The sequence below is a fragment of the Mobula birostris genome, chromosome 3 (genome assembly GCF_030028105.1).
Source record: "Mobula birostris isolate sMobBir1 chromosome 3, sMobBir1.hap1, whole genome shotgun sequence".
Taxonomy (NCBI): Eukaryota; Metazoa; Chordata; class Chondrichthyes; order Myliobatiformes; family Myliobatidae; genus Mobula; species Mobula birostris.
Genome location: NC_092372.1, coordinates 191,327,669 through 191,350,465, shown reverse-complemented (window position 1 = coordinate 191,350,465; position 22,797 = coordinate 191,327,669). Strand labels below are relative to the sequence as shown.

General features: G+C 41.5%; 1 protein-coding gene across 13 annotated transcripts in view; it reads left to right on the top strand.

Moving 5' to 3' along the window:
* mpp7a (MAGUK p55 scaffold protein 7a) overlaps positions 1-22,797 on the top strand; it is a 515,701-nt gene that overhangs the window by 465,290 nt on the left and 27,614 nt on the right. For all 13 annotated transcript variants that reach the window (XM_072253895.1, XM_072253897.1, XM_072253899.1 and 10 more), the window contains one exon: positions 15,250-15,330. In XM_072253895.1, coding sequence (XP_072109996.1) covers positions 15,250-15,330 — 81 coding nt within the window. The remainder of the gene's footprint in view (positions 1-15,249; positions 15,331-22,797) is intronic.

Genomic DNA, 22,797 nt, shown 5'->3' with positions numbered 1-22,797 from the left:
GGACTGAGCGTAGTGTAGCAAGATTTGCTGATGACACGAAACTGAGTTATAAAGCATTGTACAGAGGATGTGGAGAGTCTGCAGAGGGATATAGATAGGTTAAGTAAATGGGCCAAGGTCTGGCAGATGGAATACAACATTGGTAAATGTGAGATCATCCAATTTGGAAGGAATAATAGAAGAGCAGATTATGATTTAAATGGTGAAAGATTGCAGCATGCTGTTGTGCAGAGAGACTTGGGAGTGCTTGTGCATGAATCGTGAAAAGTTGGCTTGCAGGTGTAACAGGTTATTAAGAAGGCAAACAGAATGTTGGCCTTCATTGCTAGAGGGATTGAATTCAAGAACAGGGAGGCCATGCTGCAACTATACAGGGTACTGGTGAGGCCACACCTAGAGTACTATGTGCAGTTCTGGTCTCCATACTTGAGGAAGGATATACTGGCTTTGGAGGCAGTGCAGAGGAGGTTCACCAGGTTGATTCCAGAGATGAAGGGGTTAACTTATGAGGAGAGGTTGGGTCGCCTGGGACTATACTCTCTGGAATTCAGAAAAATAAGAGGAGAACTTATAGAAACATACAAAATTTTGAAAGGGATAGATAAGATATAAGGAGGAAAGTTGTTTCCATTGGTAGGTGAGACTAGAACTAGGGGACATTGCCTCAAGATTTAGGGGAGAAGATTTAGGACAAAGATGAAGGGAAGCTGTTTTTCCCAGAGAGAGGTGAATCTGTGGAATTCTCTGCCCAGGGAAGCAGTTGAGGCTTCTTCACTAAATATATTTAAGATGCAGTTAGATAGATTTTTACATAGTAGGGGAATTAAGAGTTATGGGGAAAAGGCATGTAGATGGAGCTGAGTTTATGGACAGATCAGCCATGATCTTATTGAATGGCGGGACAGGCACGATGGGCCGGATGGCCTACTCCTGCTCCTATTTCTTATGTCCTTAAAAGATGCATAATTGACAGCAGGTTCAAACCAGATAATAAATGAGCCATGACAGAATAATTGTCTGTTTTAACTGAGGAAATAAACTGAAGTCATTGAGACATTTGTATTGTGTACACAGTCCTCATAATTGTCTGATACTAACCCACAAAACTACTATATTTGATCCTGAGGTAAAACTCCACCACTAGTGTGATACAACTAAGACTGCATTTACATCTCACTAACCTTGTTCATCTGTGTTCTTGACTCACCTCAACTGTGCCTTTTTTCTCTCTCTGCTTGTCTATTTCAAGGCATTCCAGAGCCACCTCTCACGAGCTATCATCCATAAGCAACGAGTATCCAAAGCTTTGTTGCCTTGACCGAAATGGCCCATGTACCCATCAGCCCTCTGATGGCTGACCAACATCAGTTCCCAATTAAACAACTTTTCTAGTGTTTTCAATTCTCTCCATGGACTCATTCTTCTTTCTCCCCATAATCCTTTCCAGCCTTTTGCTCACCATAGATTCTGTCTGTTGGACATTCTGATTCTAATTTGCACCACGCCAGTGTTTTCATCTGAATATGCTCAGGAATTCCTTTCCCTAACTCTCCAGGAATGGAGGGTTTTAGGGAATTGGCACAGAAGAGGATCTGAGGCCAGTATAAGTCAACCACAATCATGTTGAATGATGTAGCAGGCTTGAGGGGCCTGGCAGGGGCTACAACTGTTTTCTTGTTGATGTTGTTAATCTATCTACCCCTCTCCCACCCTGCACTCCCCTCCCCACCTCCCTCCCTTTAAAACCCAGAGCTCATTTCAGTTTTTATGAAGTAGTCTGAATTTTGGTTTGGTAACACCCCCATGAACAGTTTTACTGTTTTAAGAGCATTTTTGTAAATCAAGTTGTTGCACTGGGATTATTGGAGTCAATTTCTGCACACATTTTGCTGCATCTAGTTCAATTTGGTAGAGTCAGGTGCTTTATTTCTAAATTGCAGCTGTTCATGGCTTACATTTCTTGACTTGGATGAAGATGAATTAATCTACTGAATTAAATCGCCATACTGCTGTTAATGAAAAATAATGTACCTCAATCTAAATATTGTGGAGAATTGATCATCTAATACTTCAACTCTAAAAGAAAGTTAAGAAGCTGCCTTTCAGAGATATTATTGACCTATACTGCAATCATTGCCTCCAACGTTGCTACAAGCATCCTGTACCCAGTCATGAGTAAATACAAGCCATAAGAATGAATGAGAGCTGTCAATAAGGACGTATTCACACATCGACAAAGTCGCCCATATCCTTGCATTAGTCAATGGGTCCCTAACAATGTGTCAAGTGGCACATTCTGCAGTTTAAATGTGACTAATTTGAAATCACTGTAATTGTAAGAAAAGCACATTATTATTTGTATATTATCAAATTCTGAATAAATTTTGAGTTTCTGTTTTTAAAGTTTCACATGTTATTTGTCACTGGATTATATGTGGGAATTATGCTATCAATCTCAGCTACTGAAAATCGGCACACCTCTAACTTTAATAAAAAGTGACCTTGATTTAATGTATCTGGTAGTAGGCAGTCTGGTGAAGCTGGTCAGCACAATGGTCAGCATTACTTAAAGATATTTTTGAATTTTATTCAGTTAATTATGGTGAAAATTATAGTGGAACAATAGCATGTTGTATAACTAGATTTCTTTAAATAGCTGAAACATACACTAAACTAATTGATCATTGTTTAGCTGCAGGCTGGGAAATTTATGTTCCTTTTTTACATTAATCCGTGTATTTTCCCTTTCTAGTCACAACAGAATGCAAAATGAGTGGTTCCTTGTGTTCGAAAATTTTGGAGTAAGTTTGAGTTAATGATTATGAAATTCACCAGACCCTGAGTTTGTGTTGCTTCCGTGATCTCACTGAGCTCCTGGCATCTGAAAATTATTAGTGGAACCATCATCACTGCTGGTGGAAGTTCTTCATTCCCAGCAGTGTGGTGAAGAACTGGCTTTACCTGTGAACAGGCAGATGGAAGGTAGCTGGTCCATTGACTCCATCAGTATAGCCACCTTCTCATCTGAAATAAAGGCAAGTGCTATAACTGCTAGTTAGTGGGTTAAACTTTCTGGCTTATTATTATTTAAACTCAAAACCGTGAGGATTCAGAGTAGTGGATCTAGTGGCTAAGGTGTGGAATGCTTCTTGGAGGAGCTACACTGGGTAGGTGCCTCTGAGCTCAGTAACCAGTACTACTGATTTTTTTTTAAATGTCAATAGGCAGAATTAAAAACTCATTTGAAAGTGATCGTGTCTGCCAATCACAACAAATTTGATCGAACAAGTGAGTGAAACAACAATAATAGTTGCAGGGGCACTGAGTTTAATGCAGCAATAATAAGATGGGTTCCATGGTTCCACCCTAGCACTCCCCGTTCCCAGCAGGGCTATACAGAAACTCTACAGCTACAGAACTTTGCAGAACAACTTTAATCTAGCATGTTTAAATAATTATCCACTAATATGCTAGAAGTGTTCTAATTAGTCTCTGGAGTTGCAGTATTTCTGTGCAGCAGTAGTACTTGTATTCAGTTAATCATTTTGGAGAGTTTCAAGAACTTATAAATTTGATTTATAATGCTACGCTTAGAGGAGCAGGTTAAATTAAGTTAAAATAAACAAATTGTTCCCTTTGTCTGGCTCACTATAAGTTAACCACCCACTAGTGGCTTGTAGCGAAAGCTTGTGCTTATAAAGTCATCCAGTATGTGCCAAAATGAGCTACAACCAATGCAATAATTAGGAGGAAAATAATGCTATGATACTCATTGCAATTGAACAGATTTCTTCTGACACGTGAGATGTGAATATTAAACTATTGTGAATTTTAAAAAATTAAGCATGTTAGCATTTTGAGGTAATCTGTAAACATTATGAATTGGATCCCATAGGTTACTTTGAAAATAAGGATGCATTATTATTAATCATTTGCAATTAAATAAAAGCTCCATTTACCATACTTCTCATTGAAATGAAACACAAAATGGTCTAGCCAGTGTTGTACTTCTGAACCTGCACAAAATATATTTTGACTACAGTGGCTTTAATGTAAAACATTGCAAAATTTATTTGGGAAGTTCCTAAACATTAAGGACGTGTTGGTGAAGTTCACTGAAAGAGACCATTCATACACTCCAGTCAGACAGCATATCTAATGAGAAGAAGTGTTGCAATTTTGATGGAAAGGACCTTTCCTGAAGTTGATTGCGGTAAAGATGAGGTAAGATATAAAGTTTCCAAAGCCAATAAATTCGTTGCACCAGATCTTTTGGTTGTGCCCCTTCACATTGAATTCATACTAGCAGGGTCCCCACACTACGACTTAGACTAACGAAACAATATTAGCAATTAAATACTTTGTTAACCACACTTCTGGCAAATGATCATCGCAAGTAATAGTCTGTAACTTTCCTTTGGACTTGGAGGCAATTTGATGTGGTAGAACTGGGGCAAGGTGAGGTAGCGGGCTAGTTGCGGACAGTATGGAAGAGCGTGAAAGGTCAGGCACAGGCTGAATCGCAGCCACAGGGTCCAGGCCCTAGAGCGTATTGATGGGACTGAACACTATGTTCAGATTTACAGGCCGAATCGAGGCGGCAAAGTCTGATGTATCCATGTGGCAAAACCCGTTGTTCAGACAGAGATTTAAGCACCAGGCCAGATTGAAAACATTAGGGTGCCAAGGGCCGAGACGAGGGATGGACCGCTTCAGATCGCTGCTCAGAGCAGCAGAACCTGATGTTCAGACGAAGAGTTAAGCGCCAGGCCTGATTGAAAAGATCAGGGTTCAGGGCCCAAGGCAAGGTACAGGCCAGTTCAGATAGCAGCTTCACAACGTTTACTCATGTCTGAGCTGTACTATCGGACTCTCTTTGTGGACTTCTGTTCAGAAACTATTTGCTTGCAGTTGTTGTTTGCATGATGGTTTTTTTTTCTCCATTACACACTGGGTGTTAGAGAGTTGTCTTATATATATCTAATTTTTTTTGGGTGTCTTTGTTTTGTAGCTGCCTGCAAGGAGCCGAATCTCAAGGTTGTATAATGTATACATACTCTGATAATAAATGTACCCTCCTTATCCGCGAGGGATTGGTTCCGGGACCCCTCACAGATACCAAAAAAGGCGAATGCTCAAGTCCCTTATTCAACCTGTCTCAATGCGATGGACCTTAAGGCTGATTTATACTTGTGCGTCAACTGGATGCCATAACCTACGCAGATGACCTACGCGCGTTGTAAGCATTTATACTTGTGCGTTGGTGTGTCTGCATCGCTCTGCAGTTCTGGCATGTCGCGCAAGTGCACACACCTGCCCGTGCAAGGCTTCATGGTCATAGTAGTCTTTCTCGGGGTAAACAAGTTTAAAGTGAGCGTCTTTTTTCGTAAAAGGGAAATGTGTCCTCCATAATTTCGGAGGTCTGTAAGGCTTTATGGAAAGCATTGCAGCCAGAGTTCCTTCCCTGCCCCTTAGTCAGCCAATGGGAAGCTATTGCAGCGTAGGAGGAAATACGATGCTCCCAGGTGGACCAATCACAGTTGTTGCGTTCTGCTTTGCCGCGACGAGTTACATTTTGGGAGAGGTGCACGTCAAGCTACGGCGTAGGGATCCGCGTAGGCTCTGCATAGGGTTCGCAGCAACGCCGTACCTACGGCGTCGAGTTGGTGCAGAAGTGTAAATCGGCCTCTAGGACCCAGCGGAACCCCGGACCTTATTTAACCTGTCTCAGTGCGGTGGGCATTAGGACCCGGCAGCGGAGCTCTGAATCCACAGTGTTTCTGTTCGCAAAAATAATCACGATCGCGATTTAAAATAAAGTGGAATTAATAAAACGATCAGAAAGAAGTGAAACGCCATCGGTCACTGGAAAAGCGTTAGGCTACAGTCGGTCAATGATCGGAACAATTTTAAAGGATAAAATGAGAAAGGCCCTGCCTGATTAAAGCTACAATTATTACTAAGCAACGCAGTGGTATAATTATTGGGTTTTGGGGTTTTGGGTTCTTGATCCTCCATATCAACCCGACATGGATGGAGAGCGTGCTCAGGAGCAATCTGTCACTGGATCAAACTCGGGAACTTCTGTTCCCGAGCCCGGCACTGAAACATACCTTTCTTAAGTAGTTTATATGCATAGAAAGGTAAAATATATACTATATACTAAGACAAACGTTTGACTAACTGACACTAAATAATACGAGATGTACCTGTTCCGACTTACTTAGTAAGAGAACTTCCAGTTTTTCTTTTCAATCCCAATCCACGATAACCTACGCACATCCTCCCGTATACTTTAAATCATCTCTAGATTACTTATAATACCTAATACAATGTAAATGCTATGTAAAGTAGTTGTTAACTGCATTGTTTAGGGAATAATGACAAGAAAAAAAGTCTGACATGCTCGAACAGCAAGTGCAGGAAGAGCACTTCCGGGTTTTCTCGATTCGCGGTTGGTTGAATTCGCACACACAGAACTCGCGGATAAGGAGGGCCGACTGTACTTTGAACTGTTGCAGACACAGATATGCAGGTCACAACCCAAAAGGTCAGTTGCCCTTTTGCCTCTACAGAGGTTGCTTGACCTGATGAGTTTCTCCAACAGTTTGTGTTTTTTTTTTTTGCTCCAGATTCCAACATCTGTGGACTCCTGTGTCTCTATTCTACCAGGTCTAACCTGATGCAGCATCCAAGAGTCAATTTCCTAGTCATAGTCATAGTCATACTTTATTGATCCCGGGGGAAATTGGTTTTCGTTACAGTTGCACCATAAATAATAAATAGTAATAGAACCATAATAGTTAAATAGTAATATGTAAATTATGAAATAAATCCAGGACCAGCCTATTGGCTCAGGGGAGGAGTTGTACAGTTTGATGGCCACAGGCAGGATTGACTTCCTATGACGCTCTGTGTTGCATCTCGGTGGAATGAGTCTCTGGCTGAATGTATTCCTGTACCCACCCAGTACATTATGTAGTGGATAGGAAACATTGACCAAGGTGGCATGCAACTTAGACAGCATCCTCTTTTCAGACACCGCCGTGAGAGAGTCTAGTTCCATCCCCACAACATCACTGGCCTTACGAATGAGTTTGTTGATTCTGTTGGTGTCTGCTACCCTCAGCCTGCTGCCCCAGCACGCAACAGCAAACATGATAGCACTGGCCACCACAGACTCGTAGAACATCCTCAGCATCGTCCGGCAGATGTTAAAGGACCTCAGTCTCCTCAGGAAATAGAGACGGCTCTAACCCTTCTTGTAGACAGCCTCAGTGTTCTTTGACCAGTCCAATTTGTTGTCAATTCGTATCCCCAGGTATTTGTAATCCTCCACCATGTCCACACTGACCCCCTGGATGGAAACAGGGCTCACCGGTACCTTAGCTCTCCTCAGGTCTACCACCAGCTCCTTAGTCTTTTTCACATTAAGCTGCAGATAATTCTGCTCACACCATGTGACAAAGTTTCCTACCGTAGCCCTGTACTCAGCCTCATCTCCCTTGCTGATGCATCCAACTATGGCAGAGTCATCAGAAAACTTCTGAAGATGACAAGACTCTGTGCAGCAGTTGAAGTCCGAGGTGTAGATGGTGAAGAGAAAGGGAGACAAGACAGTCCCCTGTGGAGCCCCAGTGTTGCTGATCACTCTGTTGGATACACAGTGTTGCAAGCACACGTACTGTGGTCTGCCAGTCAGGTAATCAAGAATCCATGACACCAGGGAAGCATCCACCTGCATCGCTGTCAGCTTCTCCCCCAGCAGAGCAGGGCGGATGGTGTTGAACGCACTGGAGAAGTCAAAAAACATGACCCTCACAGTGCTCGCTGGCTTGTCCAGGTGGGCGTAGACACGGTTCAGCAGGTAGACGACGGCATCCTCAACTCCTAGTCGGGGCTGGTAGGCGAACTGGAGGGGATCTAAGTGTGGCCTGACCATAGGCCGGAGCAGCTCCAGAACCAGTCTCTCCAGGTCTTCATGATGTGGGAGGTCAATGCCACCGGTCCGTAGTCATTGAGGCCGCTGGGGCGCGGCGTCTTCGGCACAGGGACGAGGCAGGATGTCTTCCACAGTACAGGAACCCTCCGGAGCCTCAGACTCAGGTTGAATACATGGCAAAGTACTCCATATAGCTGAGGGGCACAGGCTTTGAGCATCCTGGTACTGTCACCATCTGGTCCTGCAGCCTTGCTTGGGTTGAGACGTTTCAGCTGTCTTCTCACCTGTCCTTTCCCCAAGATAAATAAGAGTTTATTGGCATTGAAAGCACAATATCTATGTGTAAACTATTACACTTCTCATTCCAGTGACTAAGTCCAAAATAACTCTACCAGTGCTCACCATTATAGATATTACCTCCCAAATGTAATGCATTTTTATTCGATCAGAGTACAATTATTTTATTTCCACGCTTACTATCCTTGAAATAATTGCCTGAGAATCTTGCGGTCATGAATAAAGAAGAATGCTTCTTCTCAAAATCCATGTTGGACACCAGTGACTGCATTCTCCCTCTTCCACTCCTTACCCCATTCCCAGAGACACATATTTAGTTTTAAATGCAGTCACTAAGAGGCTTGCCAGCAGTCAACGCAGAATGATCTCAAGATGATGCAAGAATGGTGAAAATTGAGAGTATGCTGTCCAGAATAACTTGTGTACTTAACTAGTCTAAAATGTAAAATCATACTGCAACTGAATACCTTGTCACTTACACTGATTAAAACCTTGGACTTCTCTTTTGAGTATTAAATTTGATTTGATTCTTCAGTAGTTTCCTCTATTCTCATCCAAACATTAAACAGAGCATTTTAATGCAACTGTATTTTTACTACTGCAGGAGCAGTCCTTTTTTTTATAAAGAGAGCCAGTACTATCTGTGAAGAAAAAAAACAGCTTGTAACCTTTTGCACTTGCTCTTCAACAAAGGATCTGTGGCAAGAAAAATCGTGTTTGGCTTTTTTGACCTGTTCATTTTCCTGGTTCTGTTCTCACCCTAAAGTACTTGCAGTCAAGTGCTTAATGAGTTCTTTTTCTGAATTTTTTTTCCTGTGCTACTTTTGGAGAGTTTTTAAAGCTATAAGGCAGAATCTCCACTGAACTGTCACAGAATAACATGTAAAGAATGTTATATTTTAAGTGAAGGAGAACTTTAATGTACAGAGTTGAATTTGTTGAATGCAAGAATGGATGGAAAGGAAACCCTGTGGTTAGAATTGAGGTGCATGAGGGGAAAAAAATTATCCATGGACATCTGCAATATATATATTGAGGTCACGTGAAAGGATCTGACAAAAAACTTTTAATCAGATTGAAATAATGTGAACACGAGAAAATCTGGAGAATTTGGTTTTACCAGAGACAGAGAAATCTGCAGAATGTATCTCAAAGAGTCTTGCACCTCGACACAAAGTTGGGTTTATTTACATGGTCAAGAACCTCTACAACCTAGAAGTGCTGTTGAGCATGATACTCAGTAAAGAGACAATAGAGCAAAGAACATCTTGGCAAGAGTAACTGCAGTATGGTAGTGTTTAAGATGAGACTCTCAAAATAAGAGCGAGTACAATAGATGCATTCAATTTAAGAAAAGCAGGTTATGAGGAGTGAACTAAGGAAATTGACTGGACAGCACTGTTGGAGGGGAAAAACACAGAAACAAAGTGGATCATGTTGAGCTGTACTAAACAAAAGTTAGAACAATTATATTCCATTTTGAGAAGATTTGGTCAAGGTGTTAGAGTTATAATGAACATACAGCATAGTAACAGACCATTGAGGCAATATTTATGCTGTATGTGGGCTTCCCACTCCTTTTCACCTCTATTTACAACTTTTCTCTCTTGTCTACATTTTCACCCATTGCATTTATGTAGCTTCCCTTGAAATGCATCTTTGTAGCTAAAAAGGAAGTGTGGAGTGTCAGAGGAATAAAAATTCCTATGATCACAAAATAAAACCAGGATCAGGCCAGTTTTTATTTATTCATTTACGGGATGTGGACATCTCCAGCTAAGCCAGCATTTATTACCCATCGCTAGTTGCCCTTGAGAAGGTGGTGATGAGCTGCCTTCTTGAACCGCTGCGGTCCCTGAGGTGTAGGGACACCCACAGTGCTGTTAGGGAGGCGTGATTTTGACCCAGTGACAATGAAGGAATAGCGATGTTTCCAAGGCAGAATGGTGAGTGACTTGGAGGGAGATTTCCAAGTGGTAGTGTTCCCAGGTATCTGCTATTCTCGTCCTTCTAGATGGTAGTGGTTGTAGGTCTGGAAGGTGTTGGCTTAGGAACTTTGGTGTGTTGTTGCAGTGCATTTGTAGATAGTACAAACTGCTGCAACTGTTCATCGATGGTGGAGGGATTGGATGCTTGTGGAAGGGGAACCAATCAAGCGGACAGCCTTGTATTGGATGGTGTAAGCTTCTTGAGTGTTGTTGGAGCTGCACTCATCCAAGCGAGTAGCAAGTATTGCATTACACTCCTGACCTGAGCCTTGTCAATGGGGGACAGGCTTTGGGGAGTCGGGAGGTGAATTACACGCTGCAGGATTCCTAGCCTTTGACCTGCTCTGGTAGCCAAAGTGTTTATATGGCTAGAACAGTTAAGTTTCCTGTCAATGGCAGCCACCACAACCATCTTCCTTTGCTCCAACGAGATCCCACCACTAAGCAGATCTTTCCCTCCCCCCCCCCCCCCGCTTTCTGCAGGGATCGCTCCCTACGCGACTCCCTTGTCCATTCATCCCCCCCCATCCCTCCCCACTGATCTCCCTCCTGGCACTTATCCGTGTAAGCGGAACAAGTGCTACACATGCCCTTACACTTCTTCCCTTACCACCATTCAGGGCCCCAGACAGTCCTTCCAGGTGAGGCGACACTTCACCTGTGAGTCGGCTGGGGTGATATACTGCATCCGGTGCTCCCAATGTGGCCTTCTGTATATTGGCAAGACCCGACGCAGACTGGGAGACCACTTTGCTGAACACCTACGCTCTGTCCGCCAGAGAAAGCAGGATCTCCCAGTGGCCACACATTTTAATTCCACATCCCATTCCCATTCTGACATGTCTATCCACGGCCTCCTCTACTGTAAAGATGAAGCCACACTCAGGTTGGAGGAACAATACCTTATATTCCGTCTGGGTAGCCTCCAACCTGATGGCATGAACATTGACTTCTCTAACTTCCGCTAATGCCGCACCTCCCCCTCGTACCCCATCCATTATTTATTTTTATACATTCTTTCTCTCACTCTCCTTTTTCTCCCTCTGTCCCTCTGACTACCCCTTGCCCATCCTCTGGGATCCCCCCGCCCCTGTTTTTCTCCCCGGACCTCCTGTCCCATGATCCTCTCATATCCCCTTTGCCAATCACCTGTCCAGTTCTTGGCTCCATCCCTCCCCCTCCTGTCTTCTCCTATCATTTTGGATCTCTCCCTCCCCCTCCCACTTTCAAATCTCTTACTAGCTCTTCTTTCAGTTAGTCCTGACGAAGGGTCTCGGCCTGAAACGTCGACTGTACCTCTTCCTAGAGATGCTGCCTGGCCTGCTGCGTTCACCAGCAACTTTGATGTGTGTTGCTCATCTTCCTTTGTGTCAGGTATGATTCCAGCCGGTGGAAGGTTTCCCCTGAATTCTCATGGACTCCATTTTAGCTAGGGCACCTGGATACCATACTTGGCCATGATGTCGAGGGTTAAATGAGAATTTCTTAGAACAATGTGCATATGTAAATATATTTAGAGAGAAGAATTGGGAAAGGGTCCTAAGAGATCATGCATGATCTGAGAAGGACCAGGAGGTAATATGTCAAATCTATTCTTTGTGCATTTATGGGTAAGTGAAGATGTTAAGTGTGTGAGGTGTCGTGGCAGGTGTTGAAAGTAACCCCAAAATATCCCAATATACTGGAAATAAGCAGGAGGTCAGGCTGCATTTGTGGACAGAGACATGGTTAATGTTTCAGGCTGGTTGAGCTAGCACCACAACCTTTTCTGTCAACACACGTAAAGTACTGTAGGAACGCAGCAGATTAGGCAGCACCTATGGAGGAGAATAAACAGCTGGCATTTCGGACCAAGACTATTCTTGGTCTCCAACCTTTCCTTTGCTCTCTCCATACTACCATCCTCTGTGCAACTGAAAACATGTTCAGTTTTTAATTTTCTTAGTTCTAATGACAGATAATGACTTGAAATGTTAGTTGCTATCTCCACAGATTTTGTCTGACCTGCTAAGTATTTCCAGCAGTTTGTATTTTTACTTCAGTTTTCCAATAGCTGCAGTTTTCCACTTTAAAATAGAAGTTTCAGATAAGGTAATCACTGTCCAACTGAGCAAAGAGTAACACAGAATTGGAAATTGATTAAAACTACACTGGTTCTTGAAAGGAGCCAAAATTATTAATCAAATATGGAGCCTAGAAAAACAACTGATGTTTTAGAAAAATGTGTCATATCTATTCAGAAGGGGAATTTTGAAATCCTTTGCCTTGTTTTTTTACATAGCTGTCCTTTTACAGAATTTGTCTCCTGAAAAGGAAGGAATGTATGAATTTTGGTCTTACATTCGTACTGACACTGATTTAGTAGTACAAATTCCTCTTGTAAACAGAACAGTCATTTGTTTTTTGTAATAGAAGCTGACATCCCCTGCTCTGTATCTGTTTTAGGGATACAGAAGGCCTAGAATACATTTTACTTGTGCTTCTCTTTTAACTTCTCCAGCATTGAACCATATTAAATTAAATGAGATGTTATTTAGTAATCAAACTTTAGTTTGTCATGTGCATAAGTACATATATACACAGGTGCAATGAAAAGCTAATTGCAGCAGCCTCACAGCACATAGTGTCATATAAGCATCATTCACAAGCAAAACATATATTGTACATCATTTTTACAACAAATAATTGAACTGACTCAAATAAAGATTCATTTTAATGCAAAATGATCAAAGTGTTCATAATGATGCTAACTTGTCATGATGAGGGTTGTGCCGGTTAGATCACGAACCAAATGATTAAAGGGAAGTAGCTGTTCTTGAACTTGTTGGTTTGGGACTTAGTGCTTCACTACCTCCTGTATTTTTTTTCTATTGATAAGTCCTGTAGGTAGGTGACCAAGACTGTACACAATATTCCAAATTTAGTCTGACTGACGTCTTATACAATGTTTTGGTCCTTCAGAAAGCCCCTCTCCATGACCAACAATGATCAAAAATCATTGTCATCGTTGTCAGCATCAGGGTACTAGATGCTAATGTACTGGGCATTGAAAAGGGATCTAATCATTGGGCAATTAGGCAGAACTCATGTGCAACCAACATTTGAATGTTTTTTCATTGCCTATGGATGGCCAATCATGTACATCAGAATATCGCTCACTTCAAGAAAACGTTTCCCCCAAATTATATCCAGAAGTTCCTCTTTGAGGAAAATAATGAACAGAATCTCAGTGTTAGCAGCATGAGAAAGGAACAAGAACTTGAAACTCAAATTCAGAAGAGGAAATTTATACTTTCACATAGATTTAACTACCTTATCCAGAGGACAGTGAGTATGGAATGGGTTACCCGGAGAGGCAGTGAGAACAGATTCTATGGAAATAAACAAGGATTAGACAGATATTTCAGGGACATGGGGATTTGAAAGGTACTAGTTTTGGGACAAGCCAGATGGGCTGCAGACTCTTTTCCAATTCTGTACTTTCATTATGTTCTTGTGTACTGGGATCTGAAATAAAAACAGATGATGCTGAAAATGTGCAGATTAGTCATTTTCTGGAAAACATGTCAACATTTCGATAAAGCCTTTTATCTAAGCTCATGGTCAGTCTTCTTTAATCCAAATTTTCAAAATGTTTAAATTGGTCTTCATTTGCCTTAACATTTTTAATTACATTTTAGCCATATTGCAAGAACAAAAGATGAATTATCTCATATTTTATAATGGCCCTTAAGACCAGGTTAATTTGTAAGAATGATGGAATAGTAAAACTGTCTGGCAAGCTTTTAGTGAACATTATGGAGCAACTCTGCACATAGCCAAAAAGCCTTAGTGCTCTGGAGAAATTCTTGGCACTTCCAGTGAGATGTTGGCTCTGAAATGTGTTAAAGATACAATTACATTTTGGGTGCCATTATGGATATTTATTTCTATCTAGTTCTTCAATTGAAAAATGATGGACTACTGCATCCAGATCACTAATGAGACTGATGGACAGGCAGAAGAAATAACTATCTTGTAATAAAGTCGTTTCTGGCTGCAAAAGATAATCCAACAAATTAGAGATCTTGGGTTATTAACTGGTTTCTAAAATCAGTATAGTTTCATGTATTTTGCATGATGTGTGTGTTAGTGGATTAGAGCACACAATTGTTGGCTGATTGTTGTGTACTCATAGTAAATTGGTTTATTATTGACCATATACTGAGGTACCATTTAATGTAAACAATAAGAAAATGCAGAATAGAATGTTTCAGTTACAAAGAAGGTGTGCAATTCATTGCCTCAGATGCATGTGGAGGCCAAGTCACTGTATATTGAAAGTGGAAATTGATAGGTTCTTGATTAGTAAGGGCATCAAAGGTTACAGCGAGAAGACAGGAGAAGTTAAGAGGGATAATAACTCAGCCATGAAGGAGTGGCGGAGCAGGTTCTTTGGGCCAAATGACCTAATTCTGCTCCTATGTATTGTGATCTTATGGTTATTGTAGGCAGACAATAAGATGTAAGGCCATAATGAAGCAGACTGAGGTCAGGGCCGTCTTATCATACTAGGGGACTATTTCATGGTCTTTCTTATAACAGCAGGATAATAGCTGTCCATGAGCTTGGTGGTGTGTGCTTTCAGGCTTTTGTGTCGTCTGCCTGTTGGGAGGGGGAGAGAATGTCTGGGAGGGGTTTTTTGATCATGTTGGCTGCTTTACTAAGGCAGTGAGAAATGTAGACAGTCAATTAAAAAGAGGCTGCTTTCCATGATGTATTTAGCCGTGTCCACAACTGTCTGCAGTTTTTTGCAGCCATGGATGAAACAGTTGATATCCAGATAGAATGCTTTCTATGATGCATCAATAAAAATCGGTGAGGGCCATTTATCATTGCGTACTGTCTGAATCTGAATGCAAAAACTACCAACAGCTATGCAGGGGATTATTACCCACCCCAACACCTAGAGCAGCCGTGTATAATTAGTTCATATTTCTGTAGTTACAGATTTAAGATTATTTTCTTTGCTTGCTTTTGTAGGTCCTTCAGGAGTTGGACTGAATGAGCTTAAAAGGAAATTGTTGATTTGTGATTCCCAGCATTATGGTGTAACAGTGCCACGTGAGTATAAGACACATCTTTTTTTTTCTCTTTTAGGCAAGTGACAAACTTCTATAGATGTGTGGTGGAGTGTATATTGTCTGGCTGCATTACAGCCTGGTATGGAAACACCAAAACCCTTGAATTGAAAATCCTACATAATGAAGTGAATGCGGCCTAGTCTATCATAGGTAAAGCTTTCCTAACCATTGAGCACACCTACATGAAATGCTATCACAGGAAAGCAGCAGCCATCATCAGGAACCCCCACCACCCAGGTCATGCTATCTTCTCACTGCTGCCATCAGGAAGAGGGTACAAGAGCCTCAGGACTCACACCATCAGGTTCAGGAACAGTTCTTACCCTTCAACCATCAGGCTTTTGAACTAAAGGGGATAACTTCACTCAATTTCACTTGCCCCATTATTGAACTGTTGCCACAACCTATAGACTCACTTTCAAGGACTCCTCATGTTCTCAATAATTATTGCTTAGTTATTTATTATTATTAGTTCCTAATTTTGTATTTGCATAATTTGCTGTCTTTTGCACTCTGGTTGAGCACCCTAGTTGGGTGGTCTTTCATTGATTCTGTTTCGGTTATTATTCTATCGATTTACTGTGAATGCCCACAAGAAAATTAATCTCAGAGTTGTATATGGTGACATATATGTACTTTGATTATAAAGTTACTTTGAAGTGGGCAATTAAAATAAAAAAGTTGGCCAAATGCTTGAACACAACTTTTATTTTGGGTTCAGTGTGGCCAGATATTTCTGTTGTATTCTAATCCTTTGCCTGTTAGTTGTTGTCAACAAGAGTAATCATGAAAGGTTAACTTTCTAAGATGTTTAAACAGTTGGATTAACAAACACGGTTTTTTTTCTCCCCCATAATGACATACATACTAACATTCACCCCTTCACCTTAATGCCTTTTGTCAAATATTGCCTAGGATGCCAGTTACGTGGTTGAACACAGCATTATAAACTTTTTAAGAATCTTGGTTGCGAAGTGCTAGCATGTTTCCTTCAGTTCAGGATCCCATTTTTCTTGCCTACAAACCCTCATCACCTACCTCCCTTCACCCATCTTCATCAAATTTTTGCTCCTTACTCCATCCACTCACTGCATGTAGACAGGTTCCCAACTGCACCCCGCCCCCCCCCAAATCTGGTTCTGGTTCCAGCTACCATTTTCACCTTCCAGCACTGATAGCCATTTGCGTTCCTGCTTATTTCCCTCCAGCATCTGTCTTCCATCTTCACAGTCCCCACATTCCACCATATTCCATTTGTCTTTCCATATTTTTCTTCTTTTCTCCTTGCTTGCCTCCATCTATCATACACCCGCTACTGCCTCCCAATTCTATCACCCCCCCTCCCCTCCCCCATCTGGCACAACGTGCCTATCAACTTGCACCCTCAGTCCACAGATCACACATTCTCCTCTTATACTGACCACCTCGCTTCCTCACTGTCAGCCTTGATGCGATACATTGTCAGCTGTTCTCCTCGCCAGATTCTGCTTGGCCAGCTGAGTTTCTCCAGCAGGTTTTTTTTTTAAGTTTCAGATTCCATCATCTGTCATCTCTTTTATCTCTGATTCCTCTTGTCTACTTACCTGTGTAGAATGTGTTGCATTTTTATCATTTGTAACACTTGACAAAATTATTGAACAGAATTTTACACTAAAATAGTAGGAAATATTATTACAGATGACCAAACCATGAGTGTAAGTTTTCTGGAATGCCATAAAGAAGGAAAGAGGTAATGAGGTGAGAGAATTTGGAAGGAATTTCAGAGTTTTTGACCATGGTACTAAGGGTGTATCGGTGGCAGGATGGAGATATGTTTCTATCAGATGAGTGGTAAGATGCTCCTTCTTCTGCTAGCCTGCAGGTTACCCTTTAGCAAGGTGTGGCACCTGCTTAGTACCCCAATCAGGGTCATGTGAAGCCATGGGAGCAGGTGATGGATGGTGGTATGAGTAGCTGGTGCAACCACTGATGCCAGGCAACCTCTGAAGAGTATTGATAATGGCTGGGGTCACCTGTCCTGTAAAGACACTGCACAGAAGGCGGTGATGGCAAACCACTTCTTTAGAAAAATTGCCAAGAGCAGTCACAGTCATGGAGATACCATGATCGCCAATGTCATTGGAAAGGGTACAGAGGAGGTTTACCTTGATGCTTCCCGGTTTAGAGAGCATTTGTTATAGGGAGAGGTTGGACAGACGGATTGCCTTCTCTGGAGCAGCACTGGCTGAGGGGAGATCTGAGGGGAGAAGTTCGAGATTCTGACAGGAGTGTACAGAGTAGACAGCCAGCATCTTTTTCCCATAAGCGCGAGAGATTCTGAGGATGCTGGAAATCCAGAGTAACACACACAAAATGCTGGAGGAACTCAGCTACTCCGGCAGTATCTATAGAAATGAATAAACTGTTGACATTTCAGGTCAAGGCCCTTCTTGGGACAGGAAGAGAAAAAGAAGGAAGAAGCCAGAATAAAAAAAGTGGGGGTTGGGAAGGAGGACTAGTGAGAGCATGATAGGTGAAATCAGGTGGGTAAGAAAGGTAAAGGGCTTGGGAAGAAATAACCTGATGGGACAATTTCCCAGGAAGGATATGTGGCTGTGGTAGCAAGTCTGGTAGCAAGTACATGGTGGAAGAGTTGGAGGGCAGCAGAGATCACATAGGGGGAGCAGTGAGAGGGGGTCTCACTGAATTTCCATCAAAGAAAAGATTTAAACTTCTTCAGGGTAGTCATCCCTTGAAGTGACTTCACAGTGGAGCAGCAAATCTTAAATGCTAGAGATTCTGCAGATTCCTTCTCCAGCACCTTATCTTTCCTGCCCACCTGGTTTCACCCATCTTACGTAGTCCTCCTTCCCCTCCCCCTGCCATTTTATTCTGGCATCTTCCCCCGTCCTTTCCAGTTCTGAAGGACTGCCCAAAAAGTCGATAGTTTGTTCATTTCCATAGATGCTACCTGACCTGCTGAGTTCCTCCAGCATTTTGTATCTTTTTCCCATGGTTGAAATGTCTAATACCAGAGCACTTGTATTTAAGGTGAGAGGGGATAAGTTCAAAGGAGATGTGTAAGGTATGTTTTTTTTCCCCACATAAATACTGCTAGGTGCCTGAAACCCATTGCTAAGGGTGAAGTGAAGGCAAATATGATGGAGGTGTTAGAAGGCTCTTGGATAGGTATGTGAATGTGCAGAGCATGAAGAGATATGGAGGCAAAAGGGATTACTTTGGCATTTCATTACGAGTTTAATTAGGACAACAATGCCATGCTGAACTGTGCTGTACTACAAGCCACAGAAATTAGGATAACAAAGAGGTGGTCACAGGAGCAAGCGAGCGGTCGCAGGATTGCTTCGAGTTGGTGGACTGGGCCTTGTGCAATGAATCATCTGTGGATCTGAATAAATATACCATGGTTGTCACAGATTTTATTAAAGCAGTTGTAGACAAGTGTGTTTGCACAAAATTATTCAGTCTACCACAACCAGAAACCCTGGATAAACCACAGTCTGCTAAGGGCCAGATCAGAGGCATTCAAGTCTGGTGACCAAAAAAGTTGCAAGGTATCCAGGTGTGACCTCAGGAAAGCCATCGCACAGGTGAATCGTCATTTCCAGACTAAACTTGAATCAGCAAAGGATGCTGTGCAGATGTGGCAGCACTTGAATACCATCAACCCTTTAAAAGTAAAATGAAGCAACATAGGCAACAATAGGGCTTCGCTTCCAGATGAGCTCAATGCCTATGTTCACTTTGATCATCAAAACATGAAGAAACTATCATTAAGTCCCACAGCCCCCAATGATCCTGTGATTTCAGTGTCTGAAGTCAACATGTGAGCAGCCTTCAGGAGGGTGAAACCACAGAAAGCATCTGGCCTAGACGAGGTGCAATTACGAAGAAAACACGGCAGCACCTCTACTTCCTTAGGAGTCTATGAAGATTTTAGTATGACCTTTAAAACTTTGACAAACTTCTATAGATGTGTGGTGGAGAGCGTGTCGATTAGCTGCACCATAGCCTGGAAAATTGTGGATACAGCCCAGTCCCTCACGGGTCAAGCCCTCCCAACCATTGAGCACATTTACAGAGTGCTGTCGCAGGAACGCAGTATTCTTCATTAGGGACCTCCAGGACGTGTCCTGTCCTCACTGCTGCCATCAGGAAGAGGTACTCGAGCCTCAGGACTCACATCAGGTTCAGAAACAGTTATTACCCCATAACCATCAGACCCTTGAACCAAGGGGATAACTTCATTCAACTTCACTTGCCCCATCACTGAAATGTTTCCATAATCTATGGACTCATTTTCAATTACTCATTCTCAATATTTATTGTTATTCATTTATTATTACTATCTCTTTCTTTTTGTACTTGCACAGTTTGTTTTTTACACACTGGTTGAAAGCCTAAGTTGGTGCGGTCTTCCATTGATTCTATTATGGCTATTATAATGTTACTGATTCATTGAGTATGCCTGCAAGAAAAATCTCAAGTGTTGTATACGGTGACATATATGTACTTTGATAATTTACTTTGAACTATCGTTCTGTGTTGTGTGCTTTAGCTGTCTGGGCACGGATATAATAGATTGCTTGACAGAGTTTGCAATGGAGACTAGGTCTGTTCAGTACCTATTTGGAGAAAAATTCTGCTGAACCAGTTTTGGGACCTTCTCTGACCAGTTTTAAATAGCTTAACATCAAACCTGGCAATTGCTGTTTCAGCCTGTGACATGAGATTGGAGAGTTGCTGAGGTAAGATAATGTGATCAACCATGTCAAAGTCAGAGGATACATTGGAAAAAAATGAGGAATTAAGGATGTAATTTGTTATTCTGATTAAAGCAGTTCAGGAGAAGACATCTGATTTGCTGGATTCAGTGATGTGGCTTAGAGAAATATAAGGACAGATTTGGGAGGCTGGAGATGGGATAGCAGTTTGCAGTGATGGAGAGGTTTTTTGGGGAATTATGATCTGAAAGAGGGAGGTCTATTATTGAGGAAAGATGAACATTCACACTATCACCCAGTGAGTTTGAGTGGAAGCAGTTTTGGGAAGGAGATGGAGTTGTTCATTGACAGAATGTGATTGCATGTGACTGCATGCTGGTACAGTGCCAGTGACCTGGGTTCAATTCCACAGCTGTCTGTAGTTTGTATGTTCTCCCTGTGACTGTGTGGGTTTCCTCCACGTGCTTCACTTTCCTCCCACCTCCCAAACAGGATGGTGGGTTAACTGGCCCCAGGGGTGTAATTGGGCAGTGCAGAGTTGTGGCCTGGTACTAAACTGTATTTCTAAATAAAATAAATGAAAAATAAAATTTTAATTAACGTACATTTTCAAATTTACTTTAAATTCTCATGAAAGAAATACAGTCATGTTCGAATCCCTGTTGTGCATGAGGTTGGGTAGCCAGTTTTTTCGTAAACAATTCCACAGAATCATTGAACATCCAGAAATTCTGCTATTAATTGATGGCAAAAATGTAGGCAAGAACAATGAGGGGGTATTCAGCTCTGCTTTGAAAAAATGCAGAGGATCTTTTACATCCATCAGAACACAGTTGAGGTCATGGTTTAATATCTCATACAAAAAAAAGCCAGTGCTCACAAACAGCCCAGTAGTTTCACAGAATTTCATTCGAGTGTCAACTTTGATTATAGGTTCTGAGTTGGTGTTGGACTTGCATTCTTCTGACTCAGACAAAAGCATGGTTGTTCAGTCATGGAGAAAGAAGATAAATCAGGAATCCATATTACTCTGACGATCTGAAGATTGCTTTCTTGTAAATGTGAAATGTATGTTACAGCAGACTTGAGGAAACTGCCATTATAATGACAAAGAGCTCCAAAACACTGCAAAGTGCAGCTTTGTTCTATAGGGGTGCTGCATTGTTGTTTCTCTAAAATGCATTGTCTCAGTTATGTCACCATCTTTATAAATGCAATGTTTCTCAATCAGCTAAATAGACTAACCCTTTACAGAGATTAGACTGAACTAAGGAGAGCTTTATTGCATATATTAGCACCTGTTATTGGTGTCATTCCAAATCATTTACAAGCAATGGTTCTCAATAGTTCTATCATCTACCTAAAATGCAGTAGTTTAATCCTTCTCTACATGTAATATATTTTAATGCTTATTTAAGTGTAAAATGAAAATTTAGTTTGGTAGTTCTTTGTTGTTTTGATTATCATTTATATATTTTGGGAAATGTTCCAGCACAAATTTTAGTCCTTGCTAAATGATCCTTTAGCTCATTTGCAGCTGATTCTAGGCTCTAATTGCTAACGACAAAATAACGGTTTGTGGAGATTAATTGAAGTATGGCTATGACCTGAATTTATTTTGTGCTCGGAGCAGAACACTCTGGATTTTAGGTGCAGAATGCTTTCCATAGAGTCAAGCACCATAGACTGCAACTTTTATGATGCAACCAAGTCAGCAAGTAAAATTCAAATCTGATTTGTACAATTGAACAGAGCTTTTCAGAGTATTATATAGTTAAATCAAAGAAGACTACAGTTAAAAGTTTTAAAATTAAACAAAACAGACCATAAAATTCTAATATTTACTGGCATCTTCAGCCTCTTAATTTTTAAAATAGCTGGAGCTTTTATTTTCCTGTGAATTTTTCCTTTGAATTCTTTTCCTTTTCCAGACCTCAGTGACACCATGTCATTGAATATTCTGACTGGTTCTTGTAATTTTCATTATATTTTATTTGAGATTGCAATATTTTGCTACCTTCTTGTATGAGTAGTGTTTTTAAAATTTGTTTTAAAATGTGTTAAATGTGATATAGCAGTAAACAAAAAAGGAGAGACTGGTTTGAAGTTTTGTTTGTTACACTACAAATTAAAGCATTTGGAACTACACAGTTAGCAACAATTGGCAGTATTGGTAAGAAAAATGCAATAGTCTGTGAGACTCTGAAAAGCAGTTTATCTTCAGTGAATGTTATCCCAATGTGTACCCTTTGTTGTGATGTTGGGAAATTCAGTCTGTTTGCAGATGGCAAGATCTCTGAAACAATAATGACAACATGACAAGTAAGTCTTTAAGCACAACAAAAGAAATTGACGATCTGTCATGAGATGTTGTTTTACAGCTGTGTATGTGCACAGACTGAACATCAGTTGCATCTCGATTTCAACCTGGAACCTTCAAGTATGAGGCCAGAATAAACAGTGTTTTACGTACATTTTCATGGCTCCATCTAAGTAGACAATGGATGTGCCCATCCGGGGCGCAGACCTGGGCGATGAATATGGAAATCCTGGACTACCCAGACATCAAGATCCCCCTCTTGGCCTCGTGGATATGGTCCAAAGGAATGCAAAGCAGTACATTTGGCATCAGCTTGGCTGCAGGAGCTGCCAGGAAGTGACATGATACGTCATCCAACTGCCTGAGGGGCTCCACTCCAGATTTGTGTAGGGTTTACTCCTTA